At 43.6% G+C, this 26,808-nt stretch overlaps 1 protein-coding gene across 1 annotated transcript in view; it reads right to left on the bottom strand.

Annotated features, from left to right (window-relative positions):
* The window catches only part of LOC125993628 (E3 SUMO-protein ligase PIAS2), a 269,499-nt gene that overhangs the window by 142,397 nt on the left and 100,294 nt on the right, over nucleotides 1-26,808 (bottom strand). The window contains exons 8-10 of the mRNA XM_068650121.1: nucleotides 15,177-15,311; nucleotides 14,986-15,091; nucleotides 13,639-13,712 (exon numbers count right to left, since the gene is read on the bottom strand). Of these exons, the coding sequence (XP_068506222.1) occupies nucleotides 13,639-13,712; nucleotides 14,986-15,091; nucleotides 15,177-15,311 (315 nt within the window). The remainder of the gene's footprint in view (nucleotides 1-13,638; nucleotides 13,713-14,985; nucleotides 15,092-15,176; nucleotides 15,312-26,808) is intronic.

Here is a 26,808-nt window from a genome sequence, read left to right as displayed (position 1 = left end):
TGTACACACTGTGGACTTAAATACCTTGAAAAAGTCTTACCCCCTTGACCTTGAGCCACATTTTAGGCTGAGATAAAAACGTTTTTTTTTGTGAACACCAGATGGGACACATTCGTTAAGTCGAACAAAATTTACAAGACATTTTAAACTTTTTTTTACATAAATGCTTGAAAAGTAGGGCTTGCATAATTATTCACCCCTTTTCTCTCAGTGCAATCAAGTGAGTCTAGAACAGGGGTATGCAACCTTTATGATCAAAAGAGCCATTTTGCCTCCTCTTCTACCCCCCCAAAAAATCGTCTGGAGCCGCAAACAGAGCTTGTAAACTTTAAAAAGTTTTTATCATTTATTTTACCTGTTACAGCTACTGAATATAACAACAGAAGTGTAGTGAGCATTTGTAGGGTTAGTTAAATGAATTAAACTGTTAACTGTAGGTCTATTTAAATTAGGGGTGTCAAACTCATTTCACATTGTGGGCCACATGCGGCCTCGGTAGATGTCAAGTGGACCGGACTGTTAAAATTATACCGTAGTCTGCTATTAATAACCAAAATATCATGTCTTGCCTTTTTTTAGTGTAAAGAAGCACAAGAACATGAGGAAATTGTTGAAATATAATGAACATTCGTTTTACAAAACATTTCATGAAACACCTCAGATTTCCTTAGACAAATGTCTAAAATGTCTTCGGTTGTTGTGGTGTCCATTTTTGGCACCAACTCAAGAAAATATTCAGTAACAGTCAATGTCTCATCAACTCCACAAATAAATGAGGCCAGTTGTGCCACGTCTGTGATGTCAGTGCTCTCGTCAATTGCAACGGAAAATAAATGACTTGACTCTGTCTCAATTGGCTGTCTAAATCTGCTGATAGGTCTGAAATCCTCTCTGCTATAGTATTCCTCGTCAGGCTAATATTAGCAAAAGCTTGTCGTTTCTCGGGACATACAAGTTCAGCCGCCTTCATTATGCATCGTTTAACAAAGTTACCATCGGAATACGACTTTGATGCAAATGCTATTTTTATTTATTTTTTTATTTTTTTGTTTTTGTTTATTTCAGCTCGTACACAGACGTCATCAAAGTTACACTTTTTTTTACAGAGCTTAGAGTTTGTTCCGTACTCGCCGAAAACGGAACGGGTGGAAGCAGCCTTGCTTATCGAGTCCTGTCCCAAAACTTTCATCCAAAGATTTTTCGTGTTTTCACAGATATTTATCACACAGCAATTTCATGAGAGTCTTCACAGATATTATGTAACACATTAATTTTAAAATAGTCAACATCAAAATTTATGGTTATGTATGATGCTAATATTTGTACATTAGTACATTTACACATTAGTTTCAAAAATAGCCAACATCAAACATTTATGGTTATGCATGATGCTAATATTTGGAATTTGAATGATTTGTAACGAGTGTAACAAACAGCTATCAATGCTTTCGTCCCAGGGTTGCCGCGGACTCAGCTTACGTAATTAGATATGAGAGAGGCTCTCAGTTTCTTCTTGAAGTCCTTGAAATTATCGGACAGTTTTAGGTCAGAGTTCAGTTTGTTTCAATTTCTTACACCGACAACCGTCAGCGATTGTCCTCCAAGTGTACTGGACACTTGTCGTTGGTCAAAGTTTAATAATCCTCTGAGGTTGTGTTTTGTGTCCCTGAGGGTGAATAGGCTTTGAATATTTACTGGTAGCATACATCTAGAAACTTTGTACACATTTAACAGTCCTGCAAAAGTGATTAAGTCTTGGAGCTTCAGTATTCCAGTGTTTATAAAGAGGTCGTTCGTGTGAGAATTGTACGGCTTTTTGCAAATGATCCTCAGTGCTCTTTTCTGTTGTTTGTAAAGTGCTTCTAATGATGTCTGGTATGCGTGACCCCAGACGTCTGAACAATAATATAGATGTGGCTCTATGAGTGTCAAATACATTATTCTTAAAGCAGATGTACTAATTTTATTTTGCAGCCTCCACAGAATGGCCATATTTCTTGATATTTTTTTTGCACAAGTTTGTAATTTGTTGTTTCCAGTTAAGTAAACAATCAAGTGTTATGCCAAGCATTTGACTCGTTAACTCGTTCAATCTTGATACCGTTTGACACTAAGTTTAAGTCTTCGCTTGGTTTTCTTTTCCCAAATAGCATATACCATATTTGCCGGTGTACAGGTCGACTCGGTGTATAAGTCGACCCCCTAAAATTCGACGGAAATTTACGATTTTATGATATATCCTTTGTATAAGTCGAGCTCAATTGTTGCATTATATTAAACTTCAAAATTCAATATGCGAAATTTATTGACGAAATGTGTTCAAATTCCGGGAGGCCGTGCGCATGCGGCTGTTTATAAGCACCGTGGAGGAGATCGCGGCCGGCGAGCTCGCGCACGCCGCCCGGCACCAACGGGAGGCCGGAAATAGCTCCAAGCCGAGCGGATCGGCACTTTATAAGCACCGCGGAGGAGATCGCGGCCGGCGAGCTCGCGCACGCCGCCCGGCACCAACGGGAGGTCGGAAATAGCTCCAAGCCGAGCGGATCGGCACTTTATAAGCACCGCGGAGGAGATCGCGGCCGGCGAGCTCGCGCACGCCGCCCGGCACCAACGGGAGGCCGGAAATAGCTCCAAGCCGAGCGGATCGGCACTTTATAAGCACCGCGGAGGAGATCGCGGCCGGCGAGCTCGCGCACGCCGCCCGGCACCAACGGGAGGCCGGAAATAGCTCCAAGCCAAGCGGATCGGCCCTTTATAAGCACCGCGGAGGAGATCGCGGCCGGCGAGCTTGCGCACGCCGCCCGGCACCAACGGGAGGCCGGAAATAGCTCCAAGCCGAGCGGATCGGCACTTTATAAGCACCGCGGAGGAGATCGCGGCGCCTCATTGGACTTCCAGCGGCCGGCGAGCTCGCGCACGCCGCCCGGCACCAACGGGAGGCCGGAAATAGCTCCAAGCCGAGCGGATCGGCACTTTATAAGCACCGCGGAGGAGATCGCGGCCGGCGAGCTCGCGCACGCCGCCCGGCACCAACGGGAGGCTGGAAATAGCTCCAAGCCGAGCGGATCGGCACTTTATAAGCACCGCGGAGGAGATCGCGGCCGGCGAGCTCGCGCACGCCGCCCGGCATCAACGGGAGGTCGGAAATAGCTCCAAGCCGAGCGGATCGGCACTTTATAAGCACCGCGGAGGAGATCGCGGCCGGCGAGCTCGCGCACGCCGCCCGGCATCAACGGGAGGTCGGAAATAGCTCCAAGCCGAGCGGATCGGCACTTTATAAGCACCGCGCAGGAGATCGCGGCGCCTCATTGGACTTCCAGCGGGCTGCGCACTCGCGCACGCCGCCCGGTTCAAATTTTCTAAGTGCAACGCACAATGAGATGCATGAGAAACGGCCTTGGTTACCATCACATTTGAAGCGATGAATACGAAGTTAAATTTTATGACTCGGTGTATAAGTCGAGGTCGATTTTTTTCGGTCGATTTTGGATCGAAAAAGGTCGACCAATACACCGGCAAATACGGTATTTAGTTTTGGATGGATTTAAAGATAATTTATTTGCATTGAACCAAGCCTGTAAAATTGACATTTCTCTGTTTATACAAGCTTCCATGTGTCTTAAATTATGTCCAATACATAATATACTGGTGTCATCGGCAAACATTACCATTTTGAGGGAACATGCCTTTGGAATGTCATTTATGTATAGCGTGAATAACCTAGGGCCCAAAATTGACCCTTCACGTTATTTTCAATCTAGGTGACCTTTTGGTCTCTACCTGTACAAATTGGGTTCTATTTTTTAAGTAACTCCTGATCCATTTTAAGGCTGTACCCTTTACCCCATATCTATACAATTTCTCAATCAATATTTCATGATGAATTGTGTCGAATGTCTTTTTAATATCAAGAAATATTCCAATACTATATAGTTTTCTATCCATCGCCATTTTAGTGGTTTCTACAAAATCTAAAAGTGCATGAGCAGTCGAATGTTTTTTTACGAAAACCATATTGATTTTTTGACAGTATATTTTTTGTTCAATGTAATTCTCCAGCCTGCTATTGAATAATTTCTCAATGAAATCAAGATGGCGGCGCGTGCACACGCAGCGGCCACTCTGTCCCGTCAGTACGGTGATTTGTTCGTCTAATGAGTGTTCGTCCGACAGTCTTGTGTGTTCGTCTCGTCGTGCTTTATCGTGCTACAAGTACAGCAGGCAGGTTCTGCTTGACATCGGCAGAAGTGGGTTTTGCGGCGTTCTGGACTTTGAAGCGTCGACATTAAAGGCGCTCGGACTGCTACGTCCTGAAACGTCGCCGACCTCACCCGCTATTCCTCCCCCGGTTGGGAGCCGTCGGAAACGGTGTGCGAGGAGGCAGAAGAGGGGCAAGCGCTGAGGCGTCCGGGCCAGGCTGGCGGCCAACCCAGCGCGACCGGCGGTGCCCTCCATTCTTCTGGCGAATGTTCGATCGCTGGACAACAAAATGGATTACGTTCGCCTGCTGAGGTCTACAAACCGGACTGTGCGGAACTGCTGTGTGCTCGTGTTCACCGAGACCTGGTTGAGTGACAACATTCCGGACTCTGCCGTGCATCTGGAGCGGCTAGCGTGCTATCGGGCGGACCGTGCCATTGTACGAGGGGGAAAGTCGCGAGGAGGTGGAATATGCGCCTACATCCGAGAAGAATGGTGCCGGGACTCTGTGGTGGTATGTAAGCACTGCTCGCCGCTTGTGGAGTTTGTGATCATTAAGTGGCGTCCTTTTTATCTGCCGAGGGAATTTACCGCGATTCTGCTAGTCGCGGTATACATCCCGCCTTCCAACATCGAAGGAGACAGGATCGCGGCGCTTGGTGAATTGTACCAGGCTGTCAGTGAACAGCAAACAGCGCACCCTGACGGTTTCACCATCTTCGCTGGAGACTTCAATCATGCCAACCTGAAGTCTGTTTTCCCGAGGCTTCACCAGCATGTTCCTTTTCCGACACGTGGAGACAGCTTCCTGGACCTAGTCTACTCGGCGCAAAAGGGAGCTTTCAAAGCCACCCCCATCTGGGGCTTTCTGACCATCTCACCGTTTTGCTTTTGCCCGCATACAGACAATTGGTAAAGGCATCCAGGCCGGTTCGGAGGCGGGTTCGAATGTGGCCTGAGGGTGCCTCCGATGCACTTCGTGACTGCTTCGACAACACTGACTGGGACTTGTTTAAGCAGGCAGCCACCTACAACGATTGGACGGACATAGAGGAGTATACTAACTCTGTTACCTCTTACATCACGAAGTGCATCGATGATGTGACTTGCTCGAAATCCGTCGTCACTCGCGCGAACTGGAAGCCGTGGCTGACGGGGGCTGTTCTCAGACTGTTGAGGGCCAGGGACAAGGCTTTCAGAGCGGGGGATGAGGCTGGCTTGAGGACAGCGAGGGCCGACCTGTCCCGAGGCATCAAAGAAGCAAAGAAGGCGTTCTCGTGCAAGGTCTCCACCCACTTCAAGGACAGCAAGGACGCACGTAGCCTTTGGCGGGGCATTCAGACCATCACGGACTATAAGCCCGTGCCGAGGAGCTGTGAGGGCGACGTCCGTCTGCTGAACGATCTGAACCGCTTCTTTGCTCGCTTCGACGCCCAGAACAGCACTTGCCCGCTGAAGACCACTCCCCCCCACACGAGCAGCCCCTGCGCCTCTCTGCCGACGGTGTGAGGAGGGCGCTTGCCGCTATTGACACCCGTAAGGCGGCGGGCCCTGACAACATCCCGGGTCGAGCGCTGAAGGACTGCGCTGGGGAGCTGTCGGGTGTCTTCACGGACATCTTTAACGTTTCCCTGCAGCAGGCCATCGTCCCCTCGTGTTTCAAGGCTGCCACCATCGTTCCTGTGCCGAAGAAACCTGCACCGTCCTGCTTCAATGACTACCGCCCTGTGGCACTGACGCCCATCATCATGAAGTGCTTTGAGCGGCTGGTCATGGAGCACATCAAGTCCGTTCTCCCCCCCACCATTGACCCTTTCCAGTTTGCGTACCGTGCCAAGCGGTCCTCTGAGGATGCCATCTGCTCTGCCCTCCACTCGGCCCTCACCCACCTGGAGAGAAAGGACTCATATGTGAGGTTGCTGTTTGTGGACTTCAGCTCTGCCTTCAACACCATTGTGTCGCAGCGACTCATCTCCAAACTCGACGAGCTGGGCCTCAGTACCTCCCTCTGCAACTGGCTACTGGACTTCCTCTGTCAGAGGCCTCAGGTGGTGCGTGTTGGCGACAAAATCTCCGCCAGCATCACGCTGAGCACGGGGGCCCCCCAGGGCTGCGTGCTCAGTCCATTGCTCTTCACCCTGCTGACGCATGACTGCTCTGCGACCTACAACGACAACCGCATAGTGAAGTTTGCTGACGACACGACTCTGGTGGGTCTCATCACGAAGGGCGACGAGACTCGGTACAGGTCGGAAGTTGACCTTCTGACCACGTGGTGCAGGGACAACAACCTCCTGCTGAACGTCAATAAGACCAAGGAAATCATTGTTGACTTCCGGAAGGGTCACACAACACTTATTTATTTATTTATTGTTGTGTTATTTATTCAGCACGCTTTTGTTGTACTTGTTTACTTGTTTGTCTGTTGTGAGCCATGTCTTGTCACCGTGGGATAGGGGGGAACGAAATTTCGGTTTCTTTGTGTGTCTTTGGCATGTGGAGAAATTGACAATAAAGCTGACTTTGACTTTGACTTTGATTTTAGAACATTAGGGGAGGATAGAGATTGGGCGATAGTTGGTGATCTGGTGTTTGTCTCCTTTTTTAAATATGGGTAGAACTTTGGCGATTTTCATTTTATCAGGAAATATCCCACTGTTGAATGATAGATTGCAAATATGTGTAAGTGGAGGCGAAATGGCATGCACTATATATTTTAGCGTCCTCATGTCTAGTTCAGGGGCGGCTCGGTGGCGCACTGGGTAGCACGTCCGCCTCACAGTTAGGAGGGTGCGGGTTCGATTCCACCTCCGGCCCTCCCTGTGTGGAGTTTGCATGTTCTCCCCGGGCCCGCGTGGGTTTTCTCCGGGCACTCCGGTTTCCTCCCACATTCCAAAAACATGCTTGGTAGGCCGATTGAAGTCTCCAAATTGTCCCTAGGTGTGAGTGCGAGTGCGATTGGTTGTCTGTCTCTGTGTGCCCTGCGATTGGCTGGCAACCAGTTCAGGGTGTCCCCCGCCTACTGCCCGATGACTGCTGGGATAGGCTCCAGCACGCCCGCGACCCCCGTGGGGACTAAGCGGTTCAGAAAATGGATGGATGGATGTCTAGTTCATCAACGTCAATTGATTTCTTGCTTGAACAACTCAGTATAGTATCTTCGACTTCCTTCAAAGTTATCTGGGACAGTAAAAAGTCGTCAGCAGTATTGTTTATTCCACGATCAAAAACATTTCAGTTTATCTCCTGAGAAGGAATGTCTCGGGCGAGTCTTGCCCCCACTTCGACAAAGAACTGATTAAATTTATCTGCGATTTGCTGGGGGTCATCCACTATTTGACCGTCAATAACCAAGTGCGTTTTTTCATTTCTCTTTCTTTTGCTCTCTGTGATAGAATAAATTATGTCCCAAAGTTTTTTAGTGTAATTTTGGCTTTCGGCTAATAATCTTCCATTGTACTCTTGTTTGGCTGTCCTCAATTTATTATTGACAGAATTTCTATAAGTTTTATACTTCTTGTGAGATCTATCCGTCTTGTCCTTCAGAAATTGCTTATATATTTTTTTTCTTGCATGCATTTAGTAGTTTTGTTTAGCCATGGTTTGACTTTTTTTTTTTATTGTACGCTTGTATTTTTTTCTGTGACAATAGGGCAGTGCTTTTCATATGTTTCAAGCAATGTTTTTAGAAAGTTTTCATAGGCTCTGTTGACGTTATTTTCCATATAAACCTCGGCCCATGAATTTCCTCTGAGTTCTTGGTCTAGGTTTCTAAGTACGGCATTGCTTTCGCTGGCAATTAGTTAGCTGGCTTTTACTGCTGCTTCACTGACCTGTCGGCTCTGGATGAAAGTTGACTGCTGTTTCTTCAGACCCGCCTGCAATTCATTGATCTTATCTCTTCTCACTTGTCCTTGCAAGCCATCATACTTTTCGCTGTGAAGAGTCTCGTAGTGGCGTCGAATATTATATTCCTTCACTACTGAAACTTGTTGCAAACACACCAAGCACAAAGGTTTTCCGTGCATTTCTATAAATAAATAGGACATGGTCCATTTTTCATTGAAAATTCTACACTACGTATCTACTTTTCTCCGTTTGGATAATGACATTTTGGCTAGTGAGGGTGTAGGGGAGTGGTAGAGACCACGGTAGAAACAACGTCGTAACAGGCAGCAATTGGTCCATTGCTACCGTCTGCTGTGTTGGGTCTGTCTTCTCTGATCAAAACAATGTTGTCTTCTAGTCTGATCAAAACAGTGTGCCTCATAGCGGATAATCCATGAATTGCATATTATTAAAAATATTAATTCCGTGTCTTTTATACATTTTTTCACTTTTAAATTATCCTGCAGGCCTGATCGAACGCGGGCCTGATCGAATGCGGGCCTGATCGAACCTCCTTGCGGGCCGGTTGCGGGCCATATGTTTGACACCCCTGATTTAGATCCACTGAATATAACAACAGAAGTGCATTGTGCATTTGTAGGGTTCGTTATATGAATTAAACTGTTAACTGTAGGTCTATTTAGATCGTTCCCATATTTGCGTAAAAGTAAAGTAAAAACTACCCCAAATATATTGTTACAATATCCATGAAAGACATTTATGAACCTTTATTGTATTTTTAAACATTGTATTGTACTTTTAAATGCTTTTTTGTATGTATAAGTCAATCTGATTTTCATAAACATTCTTTTTTATTTAAATAAATAAGAAAATAAAGAAGAGTAAATATATTGTTACAATATCTGCACATGCCTTTTATGAACCTTTATTGTAGTTTTGTGCACTTTATTGTTTTTATACACTATATTGTATTTTTAAACACTTTTGTAAAAATTTTAAAGTTAAACAGACTTTCAGAAACATTCTTATTTATTTAAATAAATAAGAGTAACTATATTGTTACAATACCCACACAAGACTTTTATTAACCTTTTTTGAAGTGTAAACGTGTCTGGCTCCTGTCTGCTCTTGTGTGCTAGCCGGCTGACGCACAAGACTTCCATCCATCCATTTTCTATACCGCTTGTCCCCACAGGGTGTCGTGGGTGTGCTGGAGCCTATCCCAGCAGTCACCGGGCAGTAGTCGGGGGACACCCTGAACCGGTTGCAAGCCGATCGCAAGGCAGAGACGAACAACCATCCACACTCACACTTAGGGGCAATTTGGAGTGCTCAATTGGCCTACGAAGCATGTTTTTGGGATGTGGGAGGAAACCGGAGTGCCCAGAGAAAACCCACGCAGCCACAGGGAGAACATGCAAACTCCAAACAGGGAGGGTTGGAGGTGGAATCGAACCGGCACCCTCCTAACTGTGAGGTGGACGTGCCATCCAGCTGCACAAGACTTTTATGATTTTATTTTTATACACTCTATTGTACTTTTAAATATGTTTTTATATTTTAAACACTTTTTTAGACATTTTAAAGTGTAAAGGTGTCATGGCTCTGCTCTGCTCTTGCCGTGCTGACCGCGCCCCTGCAGCCCAGCGCGAGGCCATCCGCACAAGACATTCATAAGTTCATGAAACACTTTATTGTATTAATAAATATCGAAACATTTTAAAGTGTAAATGTGTCACGGCTCCGCTTCGCTCTTGCCGTGCTGACCGGCTGACGCACCACTGCAGCCCAGTGCGAGGGCATCCGCACATTGCTCAGAGGCACGCCCTGCGCTCCTACTGCTCATTGTCTGCCGCTGTCCCTCTGCAACACCCTCACTGTCTGATTTGGATCGGCCACCAAACAAGACAAGCACAGACTACAACAGCCAATCGGACTGCGGAAAAGATAATCGGGACCAACCTCTCATCTATCCAAGACTTGTACCTGTCCAGGACCATGAAAAATGCAAGTAACATCTCTACAGACCCTTCTCACCCAGGTCACAGTCTGTTCGAACTAATCCCCTCCGGACGGCGTTACAGAGCACTGTACGCCAAAACCAGCAGACACACACAGAGCTTCTTCCCCCAGGCTGTCGCTCTGATGAACTCACTTTACCACTCATAGAGTCTCAGAGAAATATAACAATAACATCCTGCGATTGCCAGTTAAATGTTGTTAGTCACCTGAATGTTGTTAGTCACTTAAATGTTGTACAGAGGCTGAGATCAACCGGAGTCAAATTCCTTGTTTGGCATGCACAAACTTGGCCAATAAAAGTTGATTGATTTTTTTATTGATTGATTGATTGATTGATTGACTGATTGATTGATTGATTGATTGATTGATTGATTGATTGATTGATTGATTGATTGATTGATTGATTGATTGATTCTGCTGACACAAAGTGGATGAGTGGATACGTAGCAGGAGATTGAGATAAAACCTGGTTAGGGCTGCTCTTACAGCTCTAAACCAATAATCAGCAAGAATATAGATCGACATTTTCCCATTGGTCTCCTACCGGCCAATAGTTTGCTGTAGAGTCATACGGGCAGACAAAGCCTCATGCACCAAATGATGCAGCAAAAAGCCGCGATGCACCGAATATATCAGCAATATTTGTTTTCGAAAAAACCTGCGATGTACCGAGGCCGTGAGAGGTGAACTGTGAAGTAGCGAGAGATTACTGAGTACAAAAACTACATCATCTGATCAGAGTCTGAAATAAATGTTTGTATTTTTTGGGAGATAAATAACTTTTTAAATGCCATTTCTTGCCTGTTTAATGAGACTTCTGTGTCTAAAATTTGCTGCAGATATACCCTATGTTGGGGCTGTAAGTTACTTATAAATTTCAAATTAGATGGTATCAACTCAAACTCCAAGATAACTGCCCAACAGAATAATAATAATAATAATAATAATAATAATAATATGACAAAGAATAAATGAAGAGCTAACATTTATTTATGTTCAGTTTTTTTTCAATGCCCAGGGGAGCCGCTACAATTAGGGTGAAAAGCCGCAGGTTGCAGACCCCTGGTCTAGAAGTTCACTGATAATTTCTAAATGATCCAATGTTTACCTTTATGATTAATTATGATAAAGTCCACCTGGGTTCTCTGATCATTGCTAAATGATTCAATTTTTACCTTTATGATTAATTATGATAAAGTCCACCTGTAATCTAGTCTCAGTATAAATGTACTTTCTCTGTCATATTAACAGAAAAATAAAAAAGGAGAAACCAGCATCCTGTAATCAAAGAACACAGAACCCAGGTCAGGGATAAAATTGTCATATGTTTGTAGCAGGATAAAGGATATTAAAAAATGCACAAGCTTTAAACATCATATCAACATCTATCAATCATATTGAAATGGACAGTATCAGACCACGGCAAACAGACCAACACCTGGCTATTTCTCTAAACTTTCAGGCCAATAAAGGAGAGCCCTGATCAGAGATTCAGAGATTCAGCCAAGATACCCACAATCACTCTAGAATACATATGTCAGAGTTACGGCCCGCGGGCCAGATCCGGCCCGCAAATTGATTATCTATGGCCCCCTGAATGATATTTAATTACTATTAGAACCGGCCCGCAGGCCACAGCCGCCCGCTGGTGTTTTGCACGCACCAACACTACATTTCCCACAATGCAACGGGAGCCCGCAATGTCACTGCAGCTCGCACAAGCGGCTTCATTATTCATCAGTAGTCAGAGCAGAGTTCAACTATCTGATACCCCCCTCCTCAAAAATGGCTAAACGTAAGGTGGACGCTGAGAACAGGGGGTTTCAGGCCAGGTGGGAGGCAGAGTACATGTTTACGGAGGTAAGAGGCAAACCTGTGTGTCTTCTGTGTGGAGAAAATGTGGCTGTAATGAAAGAATTTAATTTAAGAAGGCACTCTCAAACGTCTAAGAAACACACAACGAAAGACAAGAATATGAACAAAAGCTACAGAAGGTGGAAGAATTAAAACGAGGCCTTAAGTCCAGACAGGCTACGTTCACATATGCTAAATCACAAAGCGAGGCTGCTGTCAAGGCTAGCTTTATTGTGGCAAAAGAGATCGCAAAATCAGCCCGGCCCTTTGCAGAAGGAGAGTTTATCAAAAAAGGGTTTTGAGCCTCAGAGCCTAACCCCCGAACATTGATGAACAAAAGATGAGACACCTCCAAGTATCAGGCTTAGCCTCAGACAAGTGAGCATCACAGAGCAGTAACGTATTTTCCGTTTTTTAATTCAGTTACATTTCTACATTTGTTTCTACAAGACGTGATTTTTCTTTGAAGAAAGTATTGTTTTGTCTGTGTGCCATAAATTTTTGTATTTTATTTATTTATATTTATTTTTCAGTTGAATGGACTAAGGGAAAAGTGCAGATAAGAGCCATGAGAAAGAATACAACTGATTTGATTTCTTTTTGTATTTTACGATTTGAAACCAGTGATCGGTAGCTCATAGAGCAGCACAATAATAAATTTTCAGTTTATAATGCATGCACTTTTATTTATGCATGTATCTTGATATTAAGAAACACATTCTGTTTTTAAAAACAATTTACTTTTTTGCTGTTTGGCTGTTGAAAATGTTTTCCCATGAAGTTACTGACAGAGCCATAACAAAATATTGCCATATTCATTTAATCATTAAATAATGTACACTGTGTTAGGTCTTGGTTCAATAGGCTATGTGCAATCATTTCGATGTATTTTAATAAACATTGAACCAGTCCAGCCCTTGGCTTGTAGCAAGTTTGTTTTTTTTGGCCCTCGGTGTGTTTGACTTTAACATCCCTGCTCTAGAAGAACTACAGAGATAGACAACCAAGATGGGGGAATTCATCCATAAGACAATTAGTAGCACACTGCACAAATATGGCATTTATAGAGGTGTGGCAATAAGAATCCCATTTCTCTGTATAACTGCACCCCAAAAACAACACACCCACAGTCAAACTTGGTGGTGGCAGCATCATAGTTGCTTTGCTTTTTGGTTGCTTTTCGTCAAAAGGAACTGTCAGGCTTTCAGGATGAGATGGATGGATTGGTTGGAGTCTGTAAAAGACCTCAGACTGGGACAGGAGTTTGCCTTCCAAAAATACAAAACTCCTAAACATTAAGCAACATCCTCAATGGAGGGTTTTTGCTACAACAATGAAAGGGTTCAAAAATAAAAATATCTAGATGTTAGAAATGGCCCAGTCAAAGTGCAGACCTGAATCTAATTGAAAATTGAAAACTAGAGTGTTGTTTGTGGAAGGAAAAAAAAAAAACAATACCGTATATTGCATAAATTTTGTTCCACTTCCCAACTGTGTCCCAGTTGGTATTGATTTTTCACAAACAAAATGTATTTTATTTACTTTTGAAGCCTGAAATATGGCAAAAGGTCAAAAAGTTCAAGGGGGTGCTAGCACTTTTGAAAGCCGGTGTATCTACAATTCTTTAACCAAATGCCAAGATCTTTAGTAAATGTTTTTGTGATTTTCTTCTATAAAATGATGTGAACATTCCACAATGATGTACGTATGTACCGGGCATATGAGGGAGACTCGAAGGCTTGTTGTAGCAACTTCACTATCTGGATCTGCAGTGAGCTTCTCTTTTACTTGATGACAGATGACAGTGAAAGAGTACACAAATATTAAATTCACAATGATGGTGAATATTAAGTTCACAACTTAAACTCAGCTAACAAATTACATCGAAAATGGCACCGTTTCAAGGTTGACTTGGCCTGTGCAGTTCAAATTGCTCATTACAGTATACGGTTTGTTTCCACACGGCGATGGCCTTGTTTGGACCCAGATGTTACTTTCCCATTAAATGTTTTTGGGGGCGAGAGGTTTCATTGAAACAATTTTTCAGAAACATCTCGGAGCTTGAGGTGGTTCTGAAATGCTGGCTATCTGGTGCCGAGTGGTGGCTGTCGTCACATACATTTGTTTAGCCGACAGCAATGCAGCAAGGAACTCCGCCACACACGCCCATTTCCTGGTTTTAAATGGGCTTCCCGCTGGCCGTCACCGAAGTCATAAAAATACAGTATATACACAATCAATAATTGTGTTATTATAACTACCTGAACCATGTTTACAATTTCATGTGTACAAATGTATGCATTTTTTATGTATAGATAGAGCACAGATATCGACCCTTCACTCTGAGTAGCTGACGTGTTTAAATGATGCATTAAGACAAGTGGCTTGTACAGCTGTATTTCTGATGTTTGTTAGAAAACAATCTGTGTCAAGACTGTGTTATAACTCAATGAGTTAGTAAGAGTGTAGAGAGAAGAGAGCATGCATTGTGTCAAACTCAAATCGTGGCCCCCGAGAGCAAACGCACCGGAGTTGCTGGTTGTCAAGCATTAAAAACAACACTCAAGCAGTCATTGAAGCCCAGCTAGACAATTTATCAATGTCTTTGTTACTTCATCACTTGCCTCCAACAGCAGCATATGAAGGAAGTTTAGCCATTTCAATGGCAAAGAGGAGATGGAAAAACAAATTTTTATTTTCATTTGACATATCTCAGGATTTTACGGTACTGATGGTCGATATGCACTGATAGTCAATATGTGAAAACGCCACAGACTCACTTATACAGCTCTGTTGTGTTGAAATCAATTGTCACCATCCAACAAGTATTTTGTGACACAACAGATACTGGCATGTCTCTTATCACATAAAATGATCTGTTTTCGGAAAGCCATGACAATATGTAAAAAAGCACACAGCCACGTCAATTTCCAACTTTGTTGGGTTTTGTGTGAAAGACAAAGACAAATATTGGTGGCTCCACTATTACGTCTCTGATCAGCCAATTCCATGTTAATATTTGTATGTGAAAGAGACTAATGCAATATGTAGTGCAGTTACTTAGTGCTCTGGAGTGGTCTGGGTTTCGGACGCCCTTCATCCTCAGCCTCTGCAGGAGCAGTGGTGATGTTAGCTGCCTCACTAAGTACACAGACATGGAGAAGGTCTGCAAACATCAGAAGTTTAGTCCACACATCAGGTCCATTTGAAAAAACTTCTAAAGAAAGTTACGAATTGACTAGGTCTGTTACCTTTCCAATTTCAGGTGCCCATGTCACTGAAATCTGATTGGGTACTGCAGAGGATAGTCGCACCAATGATGTAATGTTTAGAGGTTTTCCTGGTCTCCTTTGTTCCACACCATTTTTGGGGGGAGGTGCATAACCCTAACAAAAACAAAAATGTAATACTTTCATATTTGGTTAGCTTTTTCCCCCAACACATTGATCAATAAAGTATTTATTACCTCTTTGAATGCCAAGCGTTTTCAGAAAAAATAACCCCTAAAATCCCAGCCGATTTCGAGCATTTTCACTCAATTTGTAAAGCCTACAGATTATTGTGTCCTATAGTTAAATATACACGGATGGTACCTAATGAAAGAATGGGCTCTCTTCTTTAATTAGAAAAACTAAGTATGATTCTAACATATACTGTTCTTTAAGTACCACCATTTGAAAATAGCTGGGTTTCACTCAAATCAGCAATCTAGAACAAAGTAAAGAGAAAAGTAGGTTTTGGTGCAAGACATATTTTCTGCACAAGTGTGACTTTTGACAGGAATATTTTTTGGTTCAGTTACATCTAAAACATTTCAATAGCACTTACCTTCTATAAAACCTGAACAAATTAATTAAAATGTGTTTTTGATGGCAAAAAACGTATTTACATTTTTGATAACGTGCACAACCAGCAACATTTTCACATTTGACAACCTATTTACAAATTTTGGGCTATTTGCAGAGATGTTTGCGTGGGTGCTCAAAATGCATGTGCATGTTTTGGTATTTAGAAGGGATGTATTTGTGCGTCACTGTATGCCACACCAGATGACTTGTCAGATGACAGCGATTCATTTGACATGTGGCAAAAAGCACACATGAAATTCTAAGTTAATTATTATTTGAAAAATAAAATAAAGTTTACAAGTTTGAGCATTAAATATGTTGTCTTTGTAGTGTATCCAATTGAATACAGGTTGAAAAGGATTTTCAAATCATTGTATTTTGTTTTTATTTATATTTTACACATTTTCCCAACTTCAACCGAATCCGGTTTGTGTATATATATACAGGACTGTCTCAGAAAATTTGAATATTGTGATAAAAATTTCTGTAATGCAATTAAAAAAACAAAAATGACATACATTCTGGATTCATTACAAATTAACTGAAATATTGCAAGCCTTTATTATTTTGATATTGCTGATTATGGCATACAGCTTAAGAAAACTCAAATATCCTATCTCAAAATATTAGAATATCATGAAAAAGTATACTAGTCAGGTATTCAACTAATCACTTGACTTGTCTAATTAACTTGAAACACCTGCAAGGGTTTCCTGAGCCTTGAAAAACACTCAGCTTGGTTCAGTAAACTAAATCACAAGTATGGGGAAGACTGCTGATCTGACTGCTGTCCAGAGGACCATCATTGACACCCTCCATCAGGAGGGTAAGACACAAAAAGAAATTTCTCAAAGAACAAGCTGTTCACAGAGTGCAGTTTCAAAGCACATCCACAAAAAGTCAGTTGGAAGGGGGAAATGTAGCAGGAAACACTGCACAACCAAGAGAGATGACCGCAGCCTTAACACCATTGTGAAGAAGAATTGCTTCCAGAATTTGGGGGAGCTTCAAAGACAGTGGACTGAAGATGGAGTCCAGGTATCAAAAGCCACTGTTCACAGACGTGTCCGGGAAATGGGCTACAGTAGCCTAATTCCCATGGTCAAGCCACTTCTGAACTCAAGACAACGGAAGAAGTGTTTGACTTGGGCTATGGAGAAGAAGCACTGGACAGTTCCAGAGTGGTCTAAAGTCCTCTTTTCAAATGAAAGCAAGTTTTGTATTTCATTTGGAAGTCAAGGTGCCAGAGTCTGGAGAAAGGCTGGGGCGGAGTAAAATCCAAGTTGCTTGAAATCCAGTGTGAAGTTCCCACAGTCAGCGATGGTTTGGGGAGCCATGTCAGCTGCTGGTGTTGGTCCACTGTGTTTCATCAAGTCCAGAGTAAATGCAGATTTTAGAGCACTACATGCTTCCGTCTGCTGAAAAGCTCTATGGAGATGATGATTTCATTTCCCAGCATGATCTGGCACCTGCCCACAGTGCCAAAACCACCAGTAAATGGTGTACTGACCATGGCATTACTGTCCTCGATTGGCCTGACAATTCCCCTGACCTGAACCCCATAGAGAATTCGTGGGGTATTGTGAAGAAGAAGCTGAAAGACACCAGACCCAACAATGCAAATGAGCTCAAGGGAGCTATTGAAGCATCCTGGGCATCCATAACACCTCAGCAATGCCACAGGCTGATTGCCTCCATCCCACGCCGCATTGATGCAGTAATTCATGCAAAAGGATTCCCAACCAAGTACAGAGTGCATTAATAGACATTTTCAAATGTTTGATTTTGTTTTGCTGTTATAAATCTTTTTTTTAACTTGATCTGAGGAAATATTCTAATAATTTGAGATAGTATTTTTGAGTTTTCTTAAACTGTAATAGCTGTAATAGCTGTTAAGTTTTCATAATCAGCAATATTAAAATAATGAAAGGCTTGCAATATTTCAGTTGATTTGTAATGAATCCGGATTGTATGACATTTTTGTTTTTTAATTGCAATTCAGAAAATAAAGAACTTTATCATAATATTCAAATTTTTTGGGACAGTCCTGTATATATATATATATATATATATATATATATATATATATATATATATATATATATATATATATATATATATATATATATATATATATAAGGGCGGCACGGTGGCGCACTGGGTAGCACGTCCGCCTCACAGTTAGGAGGGTGCGGGTTCGATTCCACCTCTGGCCCTCCCTGTGTGGAGTTTGCATGTTCTCCCCGGGCCCGCGTGGGTTTTCTCCGGGCGCTCCGGTTTCCTCCCACATTCCAAAAACATGCTTGGTAGGCTGATTGAAGACTCCAAATTGTCCCTAGGTGTGAGTGTGAGTGTGAATGGTTGTCTGTCTCTGTGTGCCCTGCGATTGGCTGGCAACCGGTTCAGGGTGTCCCCCGCCTACTGCCCGATGACGGCTGGGATAGGCTCCAGCACGCCCGCGACCCCCGTGGGGACTAAGCGGTTCGGAAAATGGATGGATACTGCTCAAAAAATTAAAGGAACAGTTTTTTATCAATTACAGTTTTCTGATAAGGTTTTGGTCAGGTATGTGACAAAGGGGGTTGTTAATCAGTTTCAGCTGCATTGGTGTTCATGGAATTAACAACTGGTGCACTAGAGGGGCAACAATGAGATGCTCCCCAAAACAGGACTGGTTTTGCAGATGGAGGCCATTTCAAGTTCCTCCCTTTTGATTTTTTTTAACAGTTTTTCCACAAGTGTTGGCTTTAGCTAGAGCAGTGGTTCTTAACCTGGGTTCGATCGAACCCTAGGGGTTCAGTGAGTCGGTCTCAGGGATTCGACAGAGCCCCCACTGAGGAGATCCGAAGAAACCTGTTTTATCGTGTAGCTTCTGATTTGCCAGTATGTAATTTGTTGTGAGTTCATGCATTGTGTTGGGTTTGTTCTTTGAACAAGGTGATGTTCATGCACGGCTCATTTTGTGCATTAGTAAAAAACTTCTATGTCTTGAATTTAAAAAAAATAATTTTTCACTAACGAGGTGAAGGCGCACCACAAATGAAACTAGTGGTGTTCGGTACCTCCAACAAGGTTAAGAACCACTGAGCTAGAGTCATGATCACGACTGGGAGCATGAGGGGATTTCTTAACCCTCCTGAAGTTATGCAGATTGTCCAACTTCTCTGGGATGGCACATCCATGTGTGCTGTTGCAAGAAGATTTGATGTGTCCTCCCAGTACAATCTCCAGAGCATGAAAGAGATTCCAGGAGACAGGCAGTTACTTTAGGAGAGCTGGACAGGGCCGTAGACGGTCCTCATCCCATCAGCAGGACCGATATTTGCTGCTTTGAGCAAGGACGAACAGGTTGAGCCCTGCCCGACCCCTACAGAATGACCTCCAGCAGGCTACTGGTGTGAATGTCTCTGCCCAAACAGTCAGAAACAGACTTCACGAGGATGGCCTCAGGGCACGACATCTTGTAGTGTGCCCTGTGCTCACTGCTCAGCACCGTGGAGCTCGATTGACATTTGCCATAGAACACGGATGTTTTTGACTGTCTCCCGAGTGCTATTCACGCCGAGAAAGAGCGTTCACGCCGAGATAGAGCGATCACGCCGAGGAAGAGCGATCACGTCGAATAGCGATCACACCGAGGCTTCTTCTTTGTCAGGAAGTCACGGAGCCAGCAAACGTCAGAGCTTTCCGGCGCCATCGGCTCAGCGGCCGACGTCGGATTTCGCTCCAGCGATGCCAGACCCGCGGCCGCCATTGGAGTTCCTCCCGGCACCATCAGACTCGCGGCCGCATTAGGGCCCCACCCCAGCGTCACCATACCCGCGGCCATTGCCGGACCTCGAGCCAGCAACGCCGGACCCGCGGCTGTTGCCGGACTTCGTCCCAGCAACACCGGACCTGCAGCCGTTGGCGGACTGCGTGCCAGCAACGGCGGAACCGCGGCCTTCACCGGACCTCTAGCCATCTGCGCTGGACTAGCGATCATCCCCCCAGGAGCCCAGCCAACACCAGGTACCAGGAGGCCAGCTAACACCAGGCCCAGTAGGCCAACACCATCAGCCCCACAAGGACGGCCACCACCAGGCCTAGTAGGCTAGCACCACCAGCCCCAGGAGGAGAGCTACTGTCAGGCCCAGTGTGCTAGCACAACCAGCCCCTGGTAGAGAGCTAACATCAGGCCCAGTAGGCTAGCACCACCAGCCCTAGGAGGACAGCCACCACCAGGCCCAGTAGACTACCATCACCAGGCCCAGGAGGACAGCCACCACCAAGCCTAGTGGGCTAGCATCACCAGCCGCCCCAGAAGGAGATCTGTCACCAGGCTGAGTGGGATAGCACCTCCAGCCCCAGGAGGAGAGCTACCATCAGGTTTAGATCGACAACCGGGATGGCCATGAAAGTGCTTCAGAAGGACATGGAGGAGCTGAAGTTATCAGTGGAAGTGATGTCTTCAAATGTGGAAACCATAATGAAGAAACAGGCAATTAGTACAGAGCTGATGGGAGAGGTGAAGCAGCTCAAACAATTAAACATTGAACAAAATAAGAAAATTGTTAGCCTGGAAAATAGATTAGACAGTTTGGAGCAGTATTCAAGAATGAACGATGTCATCATCACAGGTTTAAAGACCAAACCACAAAGCTACCAGCAGGCTGTGAAAGGCCTTGCTTCTGAGGACAATCCTGAATATGAGGAGACAACCGAGGAGCAGGTAAAAACTTTCCTCCAGAGTAAAGACATCGTCAATATTGAGGCATGCCACACTCTGCCAACCAAGAACCTAAATGGCAAGCCTGTCATATCATCTATAATTGTCTGATTTACAAACAGGAAAAATAAGATAAATCTGCTCAAACAAGGTAGAAAACTAAAAGGCACGAACGTGTACATTAATGAACACCTCACCAAGAAAAATGGTGAAATACCTAAGAAAGCAAGAGCTCTTAAGAAAAATGGTGAAATACAGTCCACTTGGACTGCTGGTTGTAAGGTGTTCATCAAACCTGTTGGGGCAGCAGAAAGTTCTCATGGTTTCTGCATCAGTGCCATAGAGCAACTTAAGAGGTACGAAGGAGACCAGTAATCTGCACATCATTCTGTTGAACCTAAGGTTGTGGTACTCTTAGATCATGGAAGGTAAAAACTTGGTGAAATTATCAAGCCACCATGAACAGTATTGAGAAATGCCTTTCTTCTCCAACTGGTGTGTTTAACAAACAAGCACTGATAACTGAAAATGAAGAACTTGATTTGAAAACATTTGATTTCACTGAACATAAGGGATATGACACAGAGAACAATATTGATCCTGTGAATAACTTCTTTATCAACTACACTCAAAGGAATTGTAAATACTATACTGTAGAGCAATTCAACAAGAATGTAATAACAAATAGAGCAATATCAATTATACATTTTAATAGTAGGAGCTAGAAAGCAAACATCTCTAAGATCAAACAATGTTTAAAAGATATGAATAACCCGTTTACTGTAATTGCAATATCTGAAACCTGGTTAAAGGATGATCAGTCTGAAAAGATTGACATAGAGGGGTATGAGAGTTATACATTAAATAGGAAGGTAAAAAGATGTGGAGGAGTTGCTCTATTCATAGATAAAAACTATAAGTGTAAGATAGTAAGAAGTATGTCTCAAGCAATAGAAAATATCATGGAATGTATTACTGTTGAAATAGAAATGGAATCATCTAAAAACATTCTGGTAAGCTGTGTATACAGATGTCCAGGTTCTTGTATTGAGACATTTAGTGAACTATTATCAGGAATGTATGAAAGAAAAATCAATACAAAAATGGTCTATGTCTGTGGCGATTGAACCCACTTCAGCTGACTCCAGTAACAGAATTTATAAACGTAATGTACAGTATGAGTCTCTCATCTCTCGTCCGACTAGAATCACATCTCACAGTGCCACAATAATAGATAATATATTTACAAATGTAATTGAAAAGAAAGTAAAAACTGGACTGATAATAAATGATTCAAGCGGCCACCTGCCAGTGTTTGCAGTGATCCAGAACTGTACAAAGAAAAAAAGGATGCTATAACTTTTAAAGTGTGTAGAATGAACTCTGGTAATTCAGTTAACTCATTTAAAAATGATCTTTTAAAACAAGACTGGAAAAAGGTATATGTGGGTGATGTAAATGAAGCTTATAACACACTCATTGTCACGGTCGGGTGTAGTATGGAGCAGGACGACCAAGTGCAGCTTGGACCAGGGTTTATTGAAGCAACTCAAAAGGCAAACTGACATGACTTAAACAATAACTTGACTGACTGACCGGGACGTGGAACAAGAAAACAGCAGGACATGACGGCACCAAGACAGGACGACAACACCGAACGACAGCAACCAAAACCAAAACCAATGATCCGACAGGGAGAGAGGGGCAGACAGGACTTTTATACACGACAGGTAACGAGAGGCAGGTGGGAACAATCACACTGATCATAAAACAAAGTACATTATATTTGGAAACCGTCCGACTAACACAGACAAAAATCTTACAATGAATAATATAGAAATAGAAAGAGTAAATGAAATAAAATTTCTTGGAGTGCTTATAGATAATAAATTAAGTTGGAAACCACATATACTGTATATCAAATCAAAAATTTTAAAATCATTAGCAGTATTCTATAAAGTAAAATACCTTCTAAATCAGTCATCATTATATTTCTTGTACTGCTCCTTCATACTCCCATACATTATTTACTGTGTGGAGGTGTGGGGCAATACATACATAACAGATCCAATATTTATTCTTTAAAAAAAAGCAATACGACTTGTAAATAATGCTGATTATAGAGAACCATCTAACCCTCTCGTTATTAAATTGAATTCACTGAAATACAATGACCTAGTCGACTTTAAAACCATTCAACTCATGTACAAAATAAAAAATAATCAATTGCCAAACAGTATCCAGAGGTTGTTTGAGTGGAGGGAAAGTACCTATTATTTAAGAGGAACACTTATGTTTAAATGAGAGATTTTGTGAGAACAAACTTAAAGTTACATTGTTAAAGGTGTGGAATTATGGAACACCAGCAGTCAAGAACTAAAGAACTGTAGTACCTTACCTAAGTTTAAAAAAATGTATAAGGACAAAATATTGATGGGATACCGTAATATGCTGTGATGTTGTTTAAGTTGCTTTTGTACTTATTTAAAAAAAAATATATATATTTTTTAATATATTTGACTATGATCAAATTTTGACAGAATTAAAGGGAAACATGTAGTTACAAGGGGTAGAATCAGATTATAGTAAATTCATATTTGTTCAAAAGGGAGTAGAAGGAAGCCTACGCTTGAGGGAAAATTATAATGCATGTCATTTTTTTCTTTTTTTGTTCTATTGTACTACGGAGTTATAATTTTCTGTATTTTTACTTTTTTTCTTGTATTTCTTTTAATGTTCGAAATAAACAAACAAACAAACAAAAAAAAAGAAAAATAATTGGCAAGTCCGCCACTGGCGCCCTGTGCTTTTCACAGATGAGAGCAGGTTCACCCTGAGCACCTGTGATAGACGTGAAAGGGTCTGGAGAAGCCAAGGAGAGTGCTATGCTGCCTGCAACATCATTCAGCATGACCGGTTCGGTGGTGGGTCAGTGATGGTCTGGGGAGGCATTTCCATGGAGGGACGAACAGACCTCTACAGGCTAGAGAACGGCAGTCTGACTGCCATTTGGTATTGGGATGAAATCCTTGCACCCATGGTCAGTAGGTCCTGAGTTCATCCTGATCCACGACAAGGCCTCATGTGGCAAGAATACGCAGACAGTATCTGTCAAGCATGCATACAAACACGTGGGGGCCACACAAGATATTTAAAATAATTTTGAGTTACAGAAATTTAATTTACGCAAAATGGACAAGCCTACCTCATCATTTTTTCACTTTGATTTTTGGGGTGTCTATATACTGAGCCCGCTGTAGGCTGAAAACTTTTATTTCCATCAAAAGATGTGGCATCCTTTTGTTCCTGAGACATTAAACCGTCCATATCAGTATAGATATCCCCCCAAAAAAAATTCACCATTGAAATCTGATGTGTTTTCAAAGTGTTCCTTTAATTTTTTTGAGCAATATATATATATATCATTGAAGATTTGTTCTCTAACGATATCATGACAATAGCCTAACATTAGCTTACATGTAACATCATGTTACTTTCTAAACCCACATGCTTGTAAAAGTAAAAACGTAGCTTTGTATTTTTTTGTTTCGATGTGCTCCTTTAATGTTCCTAGCACCGCGACCTCCATTGCTGATCATATCTTGACAGAGAATACTGTACAGGTCTGTGAGTACACTACAGAACACACACCCGGACTTGGTCTGCATAATCGCTGGCGATTTCAACCAGGCCAAATTGAAAACAGTAATGCCACACTTCCACAAGTGTGTGGACTTTGCAACAAGGGGAGAAAACACACTTGACCAGGTCTACACAAACATCAGACAGGCCTTCAGAGCGGTTCCCCACCCCCACCTGGGTTCATCAGACCATCTCTCTGTTATGCTAATTCCAGCCTACAGACCTCTGTTGACGAGAAGCAAACCAACTGTGAAGCAGATCAGGGCCTGGCCAGAGGGCTCCACAGCAGCTCTACAGGACTGTTTTGAACGCACAGACTGGTCTGTCTTCAGGGAGGCGGCCACCACCAACCAGGACGTCAACCTCACCGAATACACAGACTCTGTAACTGGATACATAACAAAGTGCTTGGAAGATGTAACCGTCACCAAAGACATTACAGTGAGAGCAAACGAAAAACCCTGGTTCACCAGGGAGGTACGTGAGCTCCTGAGGGCACGCAACGCTGCTTTCAAGTCTGGGGACAAGGAGGCCCTCAAGACTGCTAGGGCCAACTTGCACCGGGGCGTGAGAGTAGCCAAGCGTGCATATGGTCAAAAAATCAACTCACACTTCACTGACACAAAAGACCCAAGACGCCTGTGGCAAGGCATCCAGTCAGTCACAGACTACAAACCATCCCCCCCACCGTGTGAGGACAACATAGACTTCCTCAACTCTCTCAACACCTTCTTCAGCCGGTTTGAAGGAAACAACACCACAACACCCACAAAAACCCCAGTACACCCAGACAGCACAACACTTCAACTGGACCCAGCGGACGTGAAGAGGACCCTACTCAAGGTGAACCCCAGGAAAGCTGCAGGTCCAGACAACATACCCGGGCGCGTGCTCAGAGACTGTGCAGACTCACTCACTGACGTCCTCACAGACATCTACAACACCTCTCTGAACCAAGCCATCATACCAGCAATTTTCAAAGCTACCACCATCGTACCACTACCCAAGAAGTCACCAGCATCATCACTGAATGACTACAGACCCATAGCACTCACTTCCATCATGATGAAGTGCTTTGAGAGACTGGTGAAGACCCACTTAACATCCACCCTCCCCACTACTCTGGACCCATACCAATTTGCCTACCGCCCCAAGCGCTCCACTGATGACGCCATAGCAACAGCACTCCACCTCTGCCTGGCTCATCTGGAGAACAAAAACAGTCACGCGCGGATGCTGTTCATTGACTTCAGCTCTGCGTTCAACACAGTCATCCCCCAACATCTGGTGAATAAGCTGAGTACAATAGGCGTCAGCACTCCACTGTGCAACTGGCTGCTGGACTTTCTAACGAACAGACCGCAGACAGTCAGAGTCGGAAACAACTCCTCAGCGACCACCGTCATAAACACCGGGGTGCCGCAAGGATGTGTGCTATCCCCCCTGCTGTTCACGCTGATGACCCACGACTGCTCTGCCAGATTTGAAACGAATCACATCATCAAATTTGCAGATGACACAACAGTGGTGGGCCTCATCAAAGACAACGATGACTCAGCATACAGAGAGGAGGTACAGCAACTCATCACCTGGTGTGATAGGAACAATCTGCTTCTCAACGTAAACAAAACAAAAGAAATCACTGTGGACTTCAGAAAGAAACAACCAACACACATCCCACTCATCATCAACGGCAGTGCAGTAGAGTCTGTGAAAAGCACAAAGTTCCTGGGAGTGCACATCACTGATGACCTCTCATGGACTACCAACATCACTGCGCTGGTCAAGAAGGCGCAGACACGACTCCACTTCCTGAGACGGATGAGAAGAGCCGACCTCCCCACCTCTGCTCTCACCACCTTCTACAGAGGTGCTATTGAGAGCATCCTGACCAGCAGCGTCTCTGTTTGGCATGGCAGCTGCCTAGCTGCAGACAAAAAGGCGCTGCAGAGGGTGGTGAGGACAGCAGAAAAGATCATCAGGTCACCCCTTCCAGCCATTCAGGAACTGTACACTTCACACTGTACCAAGAGGGCAATGAACATCATCAAAGACACTACTCATCCTGCACACAGACTGTTCTCCCTTCTACCATCAGGGAAGCGGTACCGCAACCTGCGGTCCCGCACAAGCAGACTGAGTAACAGCTTCTTTCCTCAAGCCATCAGACTCATGAACACACTGAGGAAAACCACTTGAACATTCCAAAGTCACCATGCCACTTGGCACTTTACTCTTGCACCTTATATACAGTTATACACTTTTTCACTTTACTTCTATGACCACTGATTGTACTTCTGCTGCTGTGTATGTATGTGTGTGTGTGTGGGTCTGTATTGTCAATACTCTTATTACACACCGTGTGTGTGTGTGTGTGCGTGCGTGTGAATGTGAGAGAGAGTATTTTATTGTATAGTACTGCACATGTTTATCAGCATGTTTTTAGTTAATCTGCACATTGGAGACTGGTAAAACGCAATTTCAAACTTCTGTGGTAACCCTGTTACATAGATCTTTGACAATAAAGTAAACTTGAACTTGAACTTGAACTTGAATACACAAAACCTAAAGATGCCGTCGCGGCGGGCGGGGGAATGCTTGCAAGTCGCCGAGTTGCCTGCTACCCCATCCATCCATCCATCCATCTTCTTCCGCTTATCCGGGGTCGGGTCGCGGGGGCAGCAG

The sequence above is a fragment of the Syngnathus scovelli genome, chromosome 3 (assembly GCF_024217435.2).
Source record: "Syngnathus scovelli strain Florida chromosome 3, RoL_Ssco_1.2, whole genome shotgun sequence".
In the NCBI taxonomy this organism is placed as follows: domain Eukaryota; kingdom Metazoa; phylum Chordata; class Actinopteri; order Syngnathiformes; family Syngnathidae; genus Syngnathus; species Syngnathus scovelli.
Note: the sequence above shows the minus strand (reverse complement) of the source record. Positions and strands in the feature narration are given on the sequence as shown.